At 35.6% G+C, this 16,466-nt stretch overlaps 1 protein-coding gene and 1 long non-coding RNA gene across 4 annotated transcripts; both read right to left on the minus strand.

Annotated features, from left to right (window-relative positions):
• Positions 1 to 2,357: 2,357 nt before the first annotated feature.
• LOC110776860 (uncharacterized) lies at positions 2,358 to 5,640 on the minus strand. Of its 2 annotated transcripts, XR_002530272.2 has the most exons (3): positions 5,105 to 5,350; positions 3,055 to 3,261; positions 2,358 to 2,977 (listed from the first exon to the last, which is right to left on the minus strand). It is a non-coding gene; the product is annotated as an uncharacterized lncRNA (long non-coding RNA). The 2 variants fall into 2 exon arrangements; XR_008924395.1 differs by having other exon boundaries at positions 2,358 to 3,261; positions 5,105 to 5,640.
• Positions 5,641 to 6,080: 440 nt separating this feature from the next.
• LOC110776862 (phototropin-1) lies at positions 6,081 to 14,759 on the minus strand. Of its 2 annotated transcripts, none has more exons than XM_021981422.2 (22): positions 13,808 to 14,759; positions 13,510 to 13,692; positions 12,651 to 12,742; positions 11,732 to 11,984; positions 11,273 to 11,510; positions 11,101 to 11,171; positions 10,840 to 10,946; positions 10,168 to 10,217; positions 9,917 to 10,021; positions 9,690 to 9,749; positions 9,504 to 9,593; positions 9,247 to 9,323; positions 9,064 to 9,148; positions 8,742 to 8,822; positions 8,345 to 8,448; positions 7,987 to 8,036; positions 7,779 to 7,885; positions 7,550 to 7,672; positions 7,380 to 7,431; positions 6,972 to 7,084; positions 6,629 to 6,769; positions 6,081 to 6,378 (listed from the first exon to the last, which is right to left on the minus strand). In XM_021981422.2, exons 1-22 carry the CDS (start codon positions 14,506 to 14,508, stop codon positions 6,280 to 6,282), a joined length of 2,982 nt encoding a protein of 993 aa, XP_021837114.1. In that variant the 5' UTR covers positions 14,509 to 14,759; the 3' UTR covers positions 6,081 to 6,279. The 2 variants fall into 2 exon arrangements, with proteins under 2 accessions (XP_021837114.1, XP_056689943.1); XM_056833965.1 differs by having other exon boundaries at positions 6,972 to 7,102; positions 13,808 to 14,720.
• Between the last annotated feature and the right edge of the window lie 1,707 nt (positions 14,760 to 16,466).

The following is a 16,466-nucleotide window of genomic DNA, read 5'->3' on the forward strand; positions in this document are numbered from 1 at the left end:
GCCTTGGCAGTCGCTAAATTAGTGACCGCCTAAGCAGTCGCTAAATTAGTGACCGCCATGGTAGTCGCTAAATTAGTGACCGCCAAGGCAGTCGCTAAATTAGTGACTGCTATGGCGGTCACTAATTTAGTGACTGCCATGGCGGTCACTAATTTAGCGATTACGAAGGTGGTCGCTAGTTCTATCAGTAAATTTTAGCGACCGCCTTCTAGTCGGAGTTTTCTTAATTACCGTCCAGGTGAATACTGACCGCCATTTTGCGACCGTTGGCGGTTGGTAAAACTTTTACCAACCGTTTTTCGCGTTTTACCAACTACTTTTGGCGGTCGAAAATTAATCAATTTCTTGTAGTGCTCATCTATTCATCCAAGTTTTTTTTTTAATCAATACCTATATAAACTTAATTCCATAAACACATAAAATAACGAAAAATCTTAGCGTTGGTCCAGTATCACTATCAGTTCCTACCTTTTGGTTTTTTTGGTTTTGAAAGTTATACTTCCTCCATTCGTTTTTATTTACAACGTTGACCACTTTCACGTATGTCAACACAAAACTTCGATCATTAATATATTTATACTCTTTTTGCAAAATTTATAAAAAATTTATATTTTGAAAATACACATGACGAATATAAAAAGATCTCACGTTATTGTGTTTTATCTCACATATAATAAATCACCGACAATAGTCAGAGTAGAATATGAGAATAGTTCGAACGTGGCGAGTATTACAAAACAATGAAGTATTATTTAGATTGAATCTTGAGCTAAAAAACAATCACACATATCGTAATCATGTTTATTTAAAAAACTGAAAGCTACTTTATGTGATTTCATATTTTGGTTTTAGTTTTGTAAAAAAACTAAAAATGGTATTGAACGACCCTTAGCAGTCAAGCCAGTTATCCAACTTATCATTGTGACCTTACCTGAGCTCACAAATTCTTATTTACGAGTGGTGTACAATAAATATTGTACACCGGGGTAAAAATTAACCTAAAGTTCTTAAAAGTTACCCTTATATATGTAAAAGTTATCTATTTTTGTAGTGATAAATATTTTTCATTTTAATAAAAAAAGTTTCTTCCAAATGACTAATATGGTATAAAATTTATCATTTTACTCTTTAAAATGTTTATCGATTAACTTTTTTTAATATATACTACATCCGTTCCTGAAAGTTCTTTACGCTTTCCGTTTAAGTCTGTTTCTGAAAATTCTTTACACTTATACTTTATTCTATTTTTAAAATACAATATTTACAATTATACCCTCTATTCTGATTCTTTTATTCATCCATTTGCAACATTTATTGACCCACATGCATAATTGTACCTTATATTCTAATTTTTATTCATCTACTATCACACTTAAATAATATGTCACTTTCACCCACTTTCAAATAACTACCTCACTCACTCACCACCACTTTTACCTTAATTCGCGTGAAAATAGTAACCGTAAAGAACATATAAAAACGAAGGTAGTAAAAGTTAATAAAAACAAATTAAAATTCAAAAATACTTAAATGAACATGGTCCACGTTAATTTTATCGTGGACCAAGGGCATAGGCGTTAAATCATAGGGTTTGTCACGTGTGAGGTTTTTCTTAAATCTGGTATTCTACCTTCCTCCGCTCATCTTGTCATACCCGCTCTTCTGAAATTTGTTTCTCTCTCTTCAAACGCTTACGTTTTGCTGATTTTTCTTCTTTGATGCTTGATTTTTCGGCGTTCTTTTGCAATGGTGAACATAAAAAGTGGTGCGACATTCCGAAAGAGGCGAGGAATGCTTCGTAGTTCTGTTGGAGATGAAATTATGCCTTCTTAAGAAATCACCAAAGTCGAAATGCTGGTAAATTTTGTTTATTACACTGTTCATTTTTCAGAGATGAATTTGTTATTGATTTTGCACTTTAGATGTGCATTCGTTCAAAAAAATTAATTACTTCTTATTTTCATTTATCGGTGTTCGTTTTTTTTCAATTTGTGCTTTATTGATTTATTAGAGTCTTTATGTAATTTCTATTGTTGAAATTTTCAATGTCTTACGTTTTGACTTTATTCAGTTTAGGTTAATTTTAAAATTAGGGTTTACTAATTTGTTCTTTTTTTTACTATAGTGATCGATGGGTTCATAACTTCTCAATTTGGTGTTGTAGCATGATTTCAATTTATGTTTTTAGAATTAGATGTCTCAATTTGTTATGGACTACAATTGTGTGATTGTAACTCAATTTGTTACTTTGATTAAAAATGGGTGTTAGTTTAATTTATTTAAGGGTCATTATGTGAGTAAGAGGGCCACTATATACAAAGTATGTAAAAAATGTCACTCTAAGAAGAATAGGTTACTTCGATTCAAAATGGATGCTTATCTTGTTTAAGGGTCACGATGCCCAAAAAAAAAAGAGTCATATATATGTAAAAGGGTCACTCTAGGAAGAATTGGGTTACTTTGATTCTAAAGAGTGTTTATTTCTTAAGGGTCTTTAAGGGTTTTGAGAATTGGGGATTTGGGTGTAAAATATGCTGTGAAAATGAGTTTCAAATAATAAAGCCTATTAGCTCAATTGGTAGAGTTATGTGCTTTTGCACATGATGTAGGTTCGAATCCTACATAGGCCATTGATCGAGAGTCTGCATTTCACTTCAAGCCTGTCTTCTCTGGAGTTTACGCCTGTGCTACATTTTTATTTTTATTTTTTATTAACGTGATTTCATCCCTTCACCAGAGTGTGGTCCATTATCTTCTTCCATCAGTGCCACCTCCTTGATTTCCTGCAACATTTTCAAAACTTTCCACATGTTAGACCTTTGCTCCGGGGATGCGACAACACTGCATGCTATGGCTACCTCAAGAAGCATCACAAGCCTATTCTCGTCACTACCACCATCTGCAATATCTCTTGCAGATCTTACCCAGTGTACTATGTCGTTTGGAGTCAGATATGGATGCTCAAAAAGTGGTTTTCCTGTCAAGAGTTCAAGCAGCAACACTCAGACTTACGGATCTCTGGTGCTTTATATGACCACAAGCTAGGATCATCACCTGCTAATGACTTTTCAGTCAAAACACTTGAGGAATAGTCTGTAATACATGCCTCAAAGTCAGAACCAAGGAGGACATTAGAGGATTTAAGGTTGCCGTGGAATAATCTCCAAGCTTGATGAATATAAGATAGGCCTTGTGCTATATCCTCTGCTATTTTCAAGCATGAAGTCTAATGTAAAGGCTTTTCCCTTGCTGGCTTGGAACCTGCATGTAACCAAACAAAAATCAACCTGCATTCAATAATAAGCAAATGCAACCTTTATTATGCACTCTTCTCCCACTGAAATAACATGGTATGTGATCACAATTTTTTAAACTGATATGTCCTGTTGAGTTTACTGATCAAATAGAGATTACTGCAAGCATCTTGAATATGGTTAGAACGCTATCATATTATCAAGCAACATTTCCTTTATGTTTATCAGCAGAGGAAACAATGTAGAACAGGGCTACTATGATTCAATAAGGATTACTATATCAGAAAATGGTGTTTAGTTCGTTTAAGGTCGCTATGCATAGAAAATGATCACTATACATAAAAAAGGAGGGGGACATGGTTTTGAGAATTGGGGATTTGGGTGTAAAATGTTAAAAAAGTGATTAATTGATTATGGTTAAATAGAGTTACTATATTATGTAAAAGAAAGGTCACTATTTGTGAAAATGGGTCATTATATGTTAAAAAAGGTGATTAATTAACCTAAACTGAAAGGTCACATAAAATTAGGGTCACTATGTAAAAGAAAGGTCCCTTTTGTTAAAAAGAGTCACTATATGTTAGCCTATGTAGGACTTGAACCTACATCTTCTGTGTACTTAGTGCTCGACCAATTGAGCTAATAGGCTTACAGAAAAAATGCCCGAACAAAAAAACTACCAATCACATATTGAGAAGACTTACATCTTAATAGATGAAGAGTATGAACATCACATGTATTAATGCAAGCTCAAAAGTTAATACATAAATTCCAAACAAGAAGAAGAGAACTTAATATTCCAAATAAAGAGGCAACACAAACACCCCAAGAGCTATCAAATATATCCACAAGTACACCAAACTACTTATGTACCCCAATCTGTGTGAAATGATCTTGCAGCCCCAAAATAATGTGCATTGATACTAACAAAAGTGGTTTTCCAACCAGATATCATAGTCTCTCGAATCTCAATCTGATATGTACTTGTGGAGTTAAAAATATTTCATCTTTCATGGAGAAGAGAATGGATACATCATAGGTCTAATGGGAAGATATATAATAACTTTGTCTCAAACACAAACTCCTGGGTACAAAGACTACAAACACTTTTGCACTCATCAATAGTTCAACTCCTTTTCTAACCTATACCAGAAAGTAAAACTAGGCTTTTAAAGCATGTTGGATGAGCATTAACTATTCTGGAGTGGTCTTCTACATTCTTAATACAAAGCCTTCGAAGCTCTTGTTCTGGTGCTAAAAAGAACAACTTATAGCATCTTACTACCTTATAATTAACTCTATTAAGTCTCTGGTTCATCACATATTACCCATAAACCAGAAAAAACAAACACTAAAATAAGCTGTAGAGACTACCATCAATCATAGTTCACATTACCTCCTTATAGCTTAGTCACCCTTATTAGTAATACAGTGCATCATAAAACACAAAAAAATCCAACGTTTTAAACAAGCTATAAAGTTCATGTTTACCAGTTATAGCTACCTTTATCAGTTGTATAGTGCATCAAAATTATGTACTATCACAAATAAAATAATTGAACCAACAAAAATTAATCACGAAATTATGATATACTTGATTTGAACAAACTGAATCAAAATAACCACAAAATATAATTGAATCGAGGAAGCTTAAAGTTTCAATTACGAACAATGAATCTAATTAAAAGATTTAAAGGCCAATAAAGTTGTAGTAGTAGGATGTATATTTGTGACGAATCAAATTAAAAAAGGAGATTGACGAGGACGAAGGCGCCGGTGACGCCACTTGACCGCGGAGTTTCTCAGCAAACTCCACTTTTCTGTAAATTAAAGGAGGAAAGAAACCATACCCAGAGATCGAAGAATTTGGGATTAGGGTTTAGGACCCCGAGTCGAAGACGATTTTCTGGATGAATTTGCAATTACCTTCAGTTTCGTGTTTGCTAGATTCATCAATTGTTCGTCCGTTTCTTTGTTGAATTTTCTTCAACATTTTTCATCCACCAGGAGGAGAGAGAAGGAAAGCGTGAAAAGGCGTTGAGAGAGAAAAGGGCAGTAGAGAGTGAGGGGGGTTTTCCTTTGAACCAGCGTTTCCGCACGTGCGTTTGTTGGGTGCACACTAATATTAACGTATTTACGAGAAAAATAGGTAAAAATTATCTTAACGTAAGACTTTTGACTTAATCTCTACCATGTGTACCAAAAATATATTCGTATATAATGCAGTACGAAAATAATATATACGGCGTAGTTTCAAGGATAATACTCCTCCGTCCCGGAATACTTGACCTGTTTTCCTTATCGGGTCGTCCCTTAATACTTGACCTGTTTCTAAAAATGGAAATATTCTAACAATATTATATTATTTCTCACTTCACCCCTATTAACCCACCTACCCCTTACTCCATACAAAAAATAATTAAAAATGCAACCCCTCTCCCCCAACTCCACCCCTTTACACATTTCTCACTAACTACATTAAAATAATACCCCACCATCAACTACTACCTATTAAATAAAATAAGTCAATTCAAGTCCCTTAAACTCTGTGCCGGTCAAACCGGGTCGAGTATTCCGGGACGGAGGGAGTACTACTTACTGTATACGTATACTACGTATTGATAATGCCGAACAACACGTGAATTTTAGCATTGCTGAATTTATTCCAAATTAGGAAATGCACTAAAGTATTGCAATGGTAAAGGTTGCATTCCTAAATTTATTCCTAATTAGAAACTGCGCTAAATCATTCTTAGCCATAAACGGATGAAGTGTATTAATCTCGAAACTTGTACCTGAAGGGTAAGTTTGTTGTACAACCATAAAAGATCGAACAAAAAATTAAATTATTAATCTGAACAAACCAACAATTAAACATACATTTTTCATACTAAAAGCAAAAAACAGATGAACAAATCTCATTTTCCCCTTTCTCCTAAAGTAACAAATTATGATATTATTATCTATTTTCTAGAAGTAAATAGTGTATAAAATAATAACAAAGCTCTTTAAATGAAGCATCCCTCTAGAAGACATTAGTTTGGAGATCTAGCATTTCAGGGTCCATGATTTTTGCTTCCTTTTCTGGGTCAGTGGAGAATGGAACTTCTAGCTCAGGAGCTTTCTGTAAAAAATCACCCAACATTTTAGTTATACATTTGTATAAACAACCATACTAACAAATCAAAAATCATATTCGCAAATCATCAATATTGTAAGAAAACAGAAAACTGGTTTTAATCATCACAAATTAGTACATCTTCCATCTGCTTAGTTCCCGTATTGTCCCAAACACACACACATACTCCGTAAATACGAACATGACATGATTTTACAGAAAGGGAGAGAGTAAAAAAATGTCAGCATATCTTTACCATGCAACGAACAAGAGCCCAATTGACTCCACGGAAGAATGGATGACGCTTAATTTCATTTGCACCTTCATATGCCCCCAATCTGCTCTTGGGGTCTTTCTGCAACAACTGATAAATCAGCTGTTTGGTAGGGAGACTCACCTGCAACAAAACTCATCAGTGCTAACAAAAACTGCAACTCAATTCGACTCTTCTTGGTTAAGAAAACTTCCGAATTCTTATAAGTATCAGAATACAGATTGTTGGTTAAAGTATGTCAGCTCTCAACTTATAGTTCAGAGTTCCAAAATGGTACAAATATTTAAGTAATTAAAGAGTGACACACCATACACGCTATGCTTACTTGTTTACTTGCAGGAAACTTAGGATTCTTTTGAAGCACGTTGGTGAATGTCTTTTGCCTCGTTTTACCACGGAAAGGTGTATACCCATAAAGCATCTCATATATCAGAATCCCTAAGAACCAACAACAAACTTTTGATTTCATATCAATATATAACTGGCTAGTGCATCAGAGAAGTGAACGCTATACTTAATTTGCATAATTTAGTGCAAACCAGATTAACATTCCCCACAGAAAAGTTGCAAAATGCAAAAGGCTAAGGCAGGTACAACAGCACACAAAACTATAACTATTGGTATGCTAATATGACAACAGTTCGGAAATCCATTGAAATTTCACAAGTAGCTCAAATTGATTTATATTTTAGACACACAAAACGCGTATCTAGAATGAGAAAAAGCAATTTACCTAAAGCCCACCAATCCACTGCACTCGTATGCCCTGCCCCACCGATAATTTCCTGCAGTCGACACAGAAAAAGAATGTTATGCACCTTGTAATGAAAAGATAAACGTGGAAAGATTACATTTACAAGGGAACTCATTTTCTATGAGGAGAAGATATTAAAGAACACATACTGGAGCTATGTATTCCTCTGTCCCTACAAATGAATTTGATGCTCGCATAGGCTCAGCCAAAAATATAGGATTTTGTTGAGTCTTGTGTTGCCTTTTCTTTTCGTTTACCTCTGGAAGCAGCAACTGTAAACAGCAGTCAGACAACAGTGTCATATTTAAGTATGTCGGAAAGTAAACCAAATACTACATTAAATATACACACAAATACCCAAATTTGCAGGACGAATACCTGTGGCATGCAAGATGTTAGACACGATAAATCAAAATCCGTCAAAGCAATATGGCCATTGCCCTGAATAAGGATATTCTCTGGCTTTAGGTCCCTGTAAATTATACCTAAAAGGAGCAAGAGAAACAGAAAAGACCATATTATTTTCTGCGTACCTCTTAAAATAAGACACATTCATTTTGTCATTTAAATGATATTGTTCGAGTACCTTGGCAATGAAGGTATTCCAATGCAACAATCACCTCCGCTGCATAAAATCTACAAAAAAGAAAAAACACTGAGATTTTAGTTTGAGAACAAAACAGGAAGATCTAGCCAACACTATTCATAAGCTTTCCCAGTTTTCTTTCTCTTAAGGAGTCAGGACTCTGGTAGACAGATTTAATCAATGATTTACGATCAAATTGAAGTTACTCATTTTACTTTGAAAATACAATGAGGATAAATATACTGCATTTTCAAATAATTTTGTGACCTTTGCTGTATAAGGTAGCAAACTAGACGAAAGTGTAAAATCAGTCATGGCCTAATATAAATTTGCGGAAGAGATAACACTACAAATTTACCTCACTGCATCTTCCTTCAGGACCTTTGTTGGCTGTCTATCCAGAAGTAGAAATAGCTCCCCGCCAGGGCAGTAGTCAGTTATCAGACAAATGTGTGTTTTTGTCTGCAAAACTACCAAACATGAATATCCCAACAAGTTCATTTGATATTAATATGAATACCAGTAAATAAAATTGCCACTATGCATATGGCATTGTTTTTCTTTCAGAACAAAGGTATTTTTCTATGATGTTGCAAATATTAAAAGAAATTAGACTGCAGTAGAGGCTAACAGCCATAATTGCTTCTTTCAGGTAATAGCCAATCTAACTCAAATAATACGGAGTCTATCTATAATGCTTTTAGAATCAGAAAAGAATAATCAGTGCTTATCATATGGAACTCGCTTTGTCTGACCTGAAATGAAGCATACAATGCAGGGAGAAAAGGGTGGTCCAACATGTCAAGAATTTCCCTTTCCGCAATAGCTCTGTGTACCTATGGAGAAATTACCGAATAAACTGTGTCAAGAAATGTGAAGGAGAAGTATCAAGACACATGCTTCAAAATCAGAACGACAAATTCCTTTTAAAGCATCAAGGATATAGCAAACTAACATTTTAAACTAATCAGTAGTGCTGTATCCTATTAATAAAGGATTGCATAGCCAAATCTAATTAGCGGAGGATTGGAGACTGGTCATGGAAGATTAAATTGCAAAGACTACGTATTTTGATACCTTATTACGGTTGAGCATAGAACTTTTATCCATTGACTTCATAGCAAAATATTCACCTGTTCCACATAATTCCACCAGATGCACACTGCATAATTTGAGGCAGTTACAGTTAAGTCTTAATACAATTCCTACAGCACAAAAGATTTATAGTTCAATATTGCAACTCAAGGAGTTAATAGGGACCTTCCAGTGTCACCCGCTCCAAGAGGCCTAACTGGTTTAAAATGTTTCAAGCCAATCGGTTCTCCACTTTCAACAACCTATATCCAAAAAATTATAATACACACAAAAGAAATTATACACAACAGAAATATTCTGTTTAAATATTCTTTCTATGCCTTGTAATACTGCAGGTATGAACAATATACAAAAGCATGGGTGGAGTTTGGTCAAAAAGTTCAAACAGAAAAGAACCAAATTAAATATCCTTTCCTCCTCACCTTTTGAATGGCTTTCCATGAGGCACATTCCCTCCTATGGGGCTTTGCTTGTACAAACTTCGAATGATTCGCCCACAAGTCCTCAGGTTTCTGCAGATAACAATCAATAAAACTATATAGTCGAACTTTTGGTTTGAGTTTTAGACAGATGAATCATTTATCTTGCCATATACTCTTATTGCTTACCTTGTTGGCATCTGGGAGTTCTCTGACTGCAACATCAACATTTTCTGCTGTTTCTTTAACCTGAGTTGCATGTAGCGAACATGTTAACTTCTAGACCACCTTTTTACATAACTAAAATGTCAGTCTACATTATCTACCAGCAATAAAATGCATGAATATGCATTTGCACTTTACTAGGGCGACAAGTCTGGCAGGAAAGAAGGGCTTGATTGATATGAATAACTTACCAGCTTCTCACTCTCCATAACAGTAGCTATCGGAATACTGTTTTGAAGTGGCTCAACATGTTGACTACCATCTAGCTGTACCCCGATAAAGTATTGGACTTCTCCCTACTCACACAAACACACAAAGAATAGTTAGACCATACCGATGTATCAATTCACGAGACATGGTTTAGGCCAATATAAATACACATAATCAACAGGACACAAATTCACAGACAAATTCTTGAGGGTGTACGTAAACAAAGTTATACCTTTTGGTCACGCATGGGCTGTAGATGGAACACATTCCAGAATTTTTTCCCTATATTATTTCAGAAAGTTATAACCGTCAGCAATTTTTACTTACCAAGAAATATAGAGACTGAAACTTGTTTAATTTCATGCTTTATCCATGTAGGTTTTTTAGAATCACCATAATTTCACAAATATAATGCAACCTTTATGAACAGATAAAAAAATGGTTCAGTAATAAGATTGATAACTATGTTTTCACTACATAGAAGTACTAAAACACCCAAGCCTATTAACTTCAGCACTTTATTTCTAGAGCAAGGCAATGTTTACATACACAAGTTCTTGAATCAGGATATGGCGAAGATTGCTAAAAAACAAAAACAAAATGGATTTTCACAGTTACATGGCGAAGTGCAGAAAACAGTACGACTTTGATGGATGGATCTTCTAAATTATTATTCACCTGAAGGAATGCAAACCATTATAGTGTAGCACAAGTAATGGAAAAATGGAAAAAATATTTAAAGAACATACAGTAGAAATAGCCTTAGTGAGTTTTCTATACTTCATCGATAAGGAGTCAATGAGTTAGAAGCATAAGGCAACACCAAGAAAATTCAACCCATTAAATTTATAACCTAGTATGGGGAAGGGAGGTTGTCAAGAAAAGTTCAGAAAATAGAGAGTACCAGTCTTTGTGTAGTTAATCAGCTGAACAGTAACATCTGACTCATTGTCTATCGCGTTTCTGATTTTACGTACTGTTTCTGGATCAGTTTCAGGCCCCTGGAGGAACCTGTAAAGTTATGTAATTGCAAAGAATTATTAAGCATAATAATAATGTGAAACATCTTAGTATCAATTGCAAATTTCAGGGTCTGATACGTGAAGGGAAAAAAAGGTAACAACATTGAAGTAGATCATAGGTTAAAAACAGAAGCTTGACCTACCTGCAATTTCTTCCCAAAATTTCTTCACGACTGTACTCTGTCAGCTCTAAGAAACTATCAGATGCAAATATCTGTAACAACCGAGATTGTGAAAATCAATTGAACTATTTCTTCAAACCTTATATTTCTAGGTTTGTTATGGATGAATGATTAAAGTAACAAAGGATCTTACAATGGGATTATCAGGAAGCCTTGGATCGGTGATGACAAAGTTTTTCTCTATACGTTCAAGAGTGGTAGCAAGATCAATACCCTTTCTCATTTCCTTTTTCCTTACTTTATCATCTACACTATCAGGTCTTGTATCATCATAATCAAAACCATAATCATCATCATCAGTGCTTCCTTTATCATCAAAAGTTTCTTCATCATTAATAGGCTCCTCGCTGGGCTTACTTTTCTTTAAAATCCTAATGCACGTTCAAACAGGAATATATGTTAAGGAATACAACAAACCATGATCATTATATAGAAGGAGGGCGAGCAACATGAGAAAAACCTCAACTTTTATTTTTCTTATAGCATAATAATACTAATTCTGGTTGATCCTACTGGTAAAATGATCATAGGAAGAGTTCTTATTATAGAAGATAGCTTCAGAAAGAAGAAAGAAGAAAGAAGAAATTGCTACCCCATGAATGAACGGCGTCCAGATTTTTTAGGTTTCTTTTCAGGCACTTCACTAAGTCGTTCCAATGACATGCGTCTAGCTGGAGGCACATGTTCTGAGTTTCTCCTCATCTGAGACTTTGTACCGTCTTTTTCATCAGCACCACCTGATTTTCTCCTAAAGGGTCGATTCCCTGATTCACTTAGTGACCGGGGCCTTTTCACTGCCTGCACTAGCTCATTGACTGAATTGGATGCCATGTCTTTCTGACGAGCTGCACAGTCATAATATTGGCTTTCATCACGGTTCATGCATAACAACAATGCTTTTTTAAATTCCAATTAATCTAGTCATCTTTTCACATGAGTATATTGGAGGAAAGGAATAATCATAGCACGCCTTAAGATAATCCCATTACATTTTACACTGGTAAATTGTAATCACTTGAAGTTATAACCAATTTAAGTTGCATGAAAATTGACAACTGTGGAGTAGTACACCTGATTTGAGATTCTATAAATTTCAAGTATGAACCAAAATATTTGTGTCTAATTCTGTTCTCCATGGTAGGGGCCAGGGGAAGTGCGTGTAGAAAAGTACAAGTTACGACGCCTTAATTAAGAAAAAAAGAAGAATGAAGGAAACTCTTTTTAATCTGTTATCAAATGTATCTTTCTATTAAGGGGATGGTCCCAGATTTGTTTCTAAATGCCGAATGAAATCTTCAAACTTTCTTGATAATGTTTGGTGGAGATCTTTACCACTTTCTAAGGATAGTGTATTTTAACTTGTTTATCGACTTATCCCCATTGTTGAGTTGGGTGTGATGTGATATTTTAGATGGTTAAAATTGAAAGGGTAATTTACATAAAGTACTTATGTTTAATTTACATAAAGTACTTATGTTTAATAAAGTAAATAATTCTAGAATTAAATTTACCATCGTATCTGATCAAGGATTCTGGTAATCCATTGGGACGGACCATCTTATCCTTGGAACCCTCTGTGTGTTTGCTTACCTCCACTTGCATCCTGCCAAATCAGCATTCAACAAACAATGTATAAGATAAGCTTCTTATGTTCCATCACTTTCCTCCATCTAATAATCAACAAGCATGGTCCAAAATACATCGCCATTATGATAAAGGATAACCAACATTTTAACATAAATCATAAATACGGCATCTAATTTGAAGAATTAAACATAACACAACTCATGAATGCTTTATCTAATTTGATGCTTATCTTTAGTATCAATATACTCAGAGTTCCATTGATATCTTTTATTAAATACAAGTATTACATAAGGTCCCTTAGACGATATCCTAACTCAGTCGCTATCATGCAACACGAAAGTCAGGCAGTGACAAGAAATCCCTCTGTCAAGTCACTAAGCTAACAAGTAGACATGCTAATGGAAATAGAGTCTTGATTTATCACAACAGCAAAACGTCTCTATTATGGTCTGTTTAATCGTTAATAGTGTGCACTAGCTCGAGCATTCTTTTATGAAGGTTACACGCTTATATGGTCCTACAAGTCATATTAGTAGCTGCTTTAGGTGCATATTTGTTGCCTATTACAATATAGTGTTAGATCTTTTAACTCCAATGTGAACTAGCAACCTATCTACCAAAAACAGAAGAACTCAATGTCTCAATCCCATATTTTATAACTGTAAACCTCAACTTTTCTAAATAGGTGCATGTGTCTAACAGTAGCTAAGATTGTAACTAAAAATGATCATGTTCAATATCCCATAAACAGCAAAGTAAAAAAAAAGGTAGCAATATACTCACCCTATGTATTTAAGGACTTTTCCTGTTTCATCTTTGATGGGTGTCATTGTTAGAAGGTTCCAGAAAGGCGTGCCATCTTTCTTGTAATTCAGCAACCTCCCACAGTAGTTGGTACCCTTGAGTAATGATTCTCTAATTTTATCCAGTTCTTCTGGGTCTGTTTCTGCTCCCTGTAAAAACCGGCTGGCCCACCCCGGAAAACAAAGAAAAAATCTTGCTGTTATGACAGTTTAGGAGGCAGAGAATAATTAAGATATTACTCCACTTAGTACCAGAAATCAAGAAATGAAATCTTTACCAGTTTCTGCCAATAACCTCTCTGGAGTTATATCCAGTCATCTTGAAGAACCCTTCACTGGCATACAGAATTGGGTAATCGGGTTTGCTAGCATCTGACACAACAAATGTTTGCTGAAATGTTGACAAGGCATCCTTCAAATCTTCAGACACTCTTGGGATGTTCCTAGTGAGGCCACCGTCAGATGAATCACCTGAACTCCGAACTGAGCCACCCGACTCCTTCCTCGAGCTTTCAGGTTTAGGATTTGGTTCTTCTCCACCTGAAGTCCTGACCTTGACACCCTGTGGCTTCCCAGTTTCATCATCAGTTTTAAGCACTAAACCCCACTCAGCTGCTCTCTGTTCAGCCTTGGCAGTACCAGAACCTTTGAGCTTTAATTGATGATCATCCTCTTTTGAACTGTTTATTGTTGGAATCTTTTGGGAAGCAGGAGTTGGGTCAGGCAGAGCCATCCATGAGGTGATCTCATCGGTCTTGGTTTGACTAGAATTGGACTCGAGTTTTGAGTCCTCTTCTGTAACCTGCTCAAGCTTACTTCGCGCTTCATCCCAGCTTTGCCATGTGGATGGGGACTGAAAAGCTGGGTTAGTTGGTCTTGTAGAGTAAGTAGATGGGTTGAATACTTCCAGTGAGCCTCGAGAGTCTTTAGGAAAGGATGGAACAAGTGAGGACTGCTTGCTCGAACGATTCGATTCCATATCTGCTTGCTGTCAATAAATTGTACTCTCTTTTTATCAGTTTAAAAGTAATAAGGCAACATTTTTTGGATCAATGGCACGGTGAAAAGACGGAAGCAAATGAAGATACAAATAGCTCAAGTCATAAGAAATACTCCAAACAAGTAGTGGGGAAAACAATTCAAGAGGGTCATAATGGAAGAATAGATAGTGTAACAGTGTCAAAATAATGCACCCAGAAATTGATGTATATACAAGCCTTGATAAGAGTTATAGCCTGTGGGGTTGGCTAAATAAACAAGAATGATAAGGACATGATGACTTGGAATGCCCATAACAGTAGTGTAAAAGGGGTCAAGTAGTGGTCACAATGTTTGTGATCACAAACGAAAAGGTAGTGTAGCTTTCAATTCCAAGGGAAATTATGTCATCTTATGAAGAAAATATCACACACAAACTGGTTCATGCAATCAAGGTGAATTTGCCAACAGCACTAGCCTACAATTGGAGCCATTAATTAACCAAGAAGTTTCTCAACATACTAGACGAAATTTCAAGATTAATAACCACTATCTATATTACTCTGGACTCTTTATTTTACCTTAAGTAACCATTACCATGTCAGTTCAACACTTGGACATGGAAATGGACAATTGAACTTCATTTTGGACCGAAAAATAGAAAAATTTCATGTATTAGTTGAGTTTGATACTCATCATTATCATTATCATTACCCATTGCCTCAAAGAGGCTCCCGCAAGAAGCGGGGTAAGGGGGGGTCGAACGTACGCAACATACCCCTGCAATTACAGAGAGGTTGTTTCCAATTGACCCAAAATCGATAACGGGACGACAACGGGACAACCATCTTCTACCTCATGGAAAGGAAGTGAGGAGGTATTAAGAGCCATTTTGATTTAGTCCAATACATCCCACAGCCAAAAGAAAAAATGAATCTTTGGCTCCATCGGAAATGGACCTTAAATAAATATAAATACTAAACAAACATAAATATATAAATACTCGAGTCTGAGTAACGTTATTAAACTTAATGCAGAAATCATTTACTTGTATGTTTAAAAGAAATTCAGGCCAACTATGTCTTCACACTGCCCCACCTTATGGGCAATCCTTTAGGTGACATTTTCTCCATGTTGCCAAGTATTTTGGTCAGAAAACTTAAATCATGATAAAGACAGATCAGTAAAAAGAGTGATCTGGAAAGAAATGAGAAGCATAAGCTTTTCCATGAATTACATGACCAACAGTCAAAATCTTCACATGTTAGCAAAGATTGCTAGCAAACATTAGACAATCAAAACTAGTGCATTATGAATATCTGGAGCAACTAAAGTCAGTTGCAACTTGAAATAGTAGTTTATAGAAATAGTACCTTAAGACTCAGGCAGTGACTTGAGTCGAGTTGATGAGAATACTACGGCTTCAGGTTAATCTACCTGATGATAAGTTGCTCAGCAGAATATATAATACTCCGTACTCGTCGTAGTAGCATTAAAAAGATCAGAAGAATAATTGTTTGAAACAACCAACGAGGATGGAGCTTCAGTTGATGATCAGAAAAGATCATAAAAGGGCCACTCCTACCCCCATGCTTTGCAGGCTGAATTTCACATGGCACTGCTTTCGAGTTTCTGGCCCATGTCAACATATTTGCACCAGGTTATAATGTTACAATTATAATGCAGAGTAGACAGCTAGAATCCTACACTCTCTCTTCTAATTAATTGAAGTATGTTTTTCTAGCTCATTCAAAGGAAGGACAACTCACTAGTACATGCATATAAGGACGGGAAATCGAGCACGTTGGATTTACAGGCTCTTACCGGCAGTTGGGTTGCATCAAAATGCTCCCCATCCTCCTGCCTTGGCTTATTGCTTTACCCTAGTCTATCATCTCAGATACTAAACATCAAACTCTGTAGAACCCATGTTGATTCCACACCACATGTAACCTAGTT

Source organism: Spinacia oleracea, chromosome 6 (assembly GCF_020520425.1).
Source record: "Spinacia oleracea cultivar Varoflay chromosome 6, BTI_SOV_V1, whole genome shotgun sequence".
Classification (NCBI taxonomy): domain Eukaryota; kingdom Viridiplantae; phylum Streptophyta; class Magnoliopsida; order Caryophyllales; family Amaranthaceae; genus Spinacia; species Spinacia oleracea.

Bases quoted from the DNA above. Each gene is read 5' to 3' on its own strand.
- LOC110776862 (XM_056833965.1), bottom strand. From the start codon at position 14,508: ATGGAATCGAATCGTTCGAGCAAGCAGTCCTCACTTGTTCCATCCTTT. The intron at 7,673-7,778 runs GTATTCGTCCTG...TGCTGTTTACAG, and splicing joins TAACATCTTGCATGCCACAG to TTGCTGCTTCCAGAGGTAAA. The intron at 6,379-6,628 runs GTAAAGATATGC...GATTTTTTACAG, and splicing joins GGGCTCTTGTTCGTTGCATG to AAAGCTCCTGAGCTAGAAGT.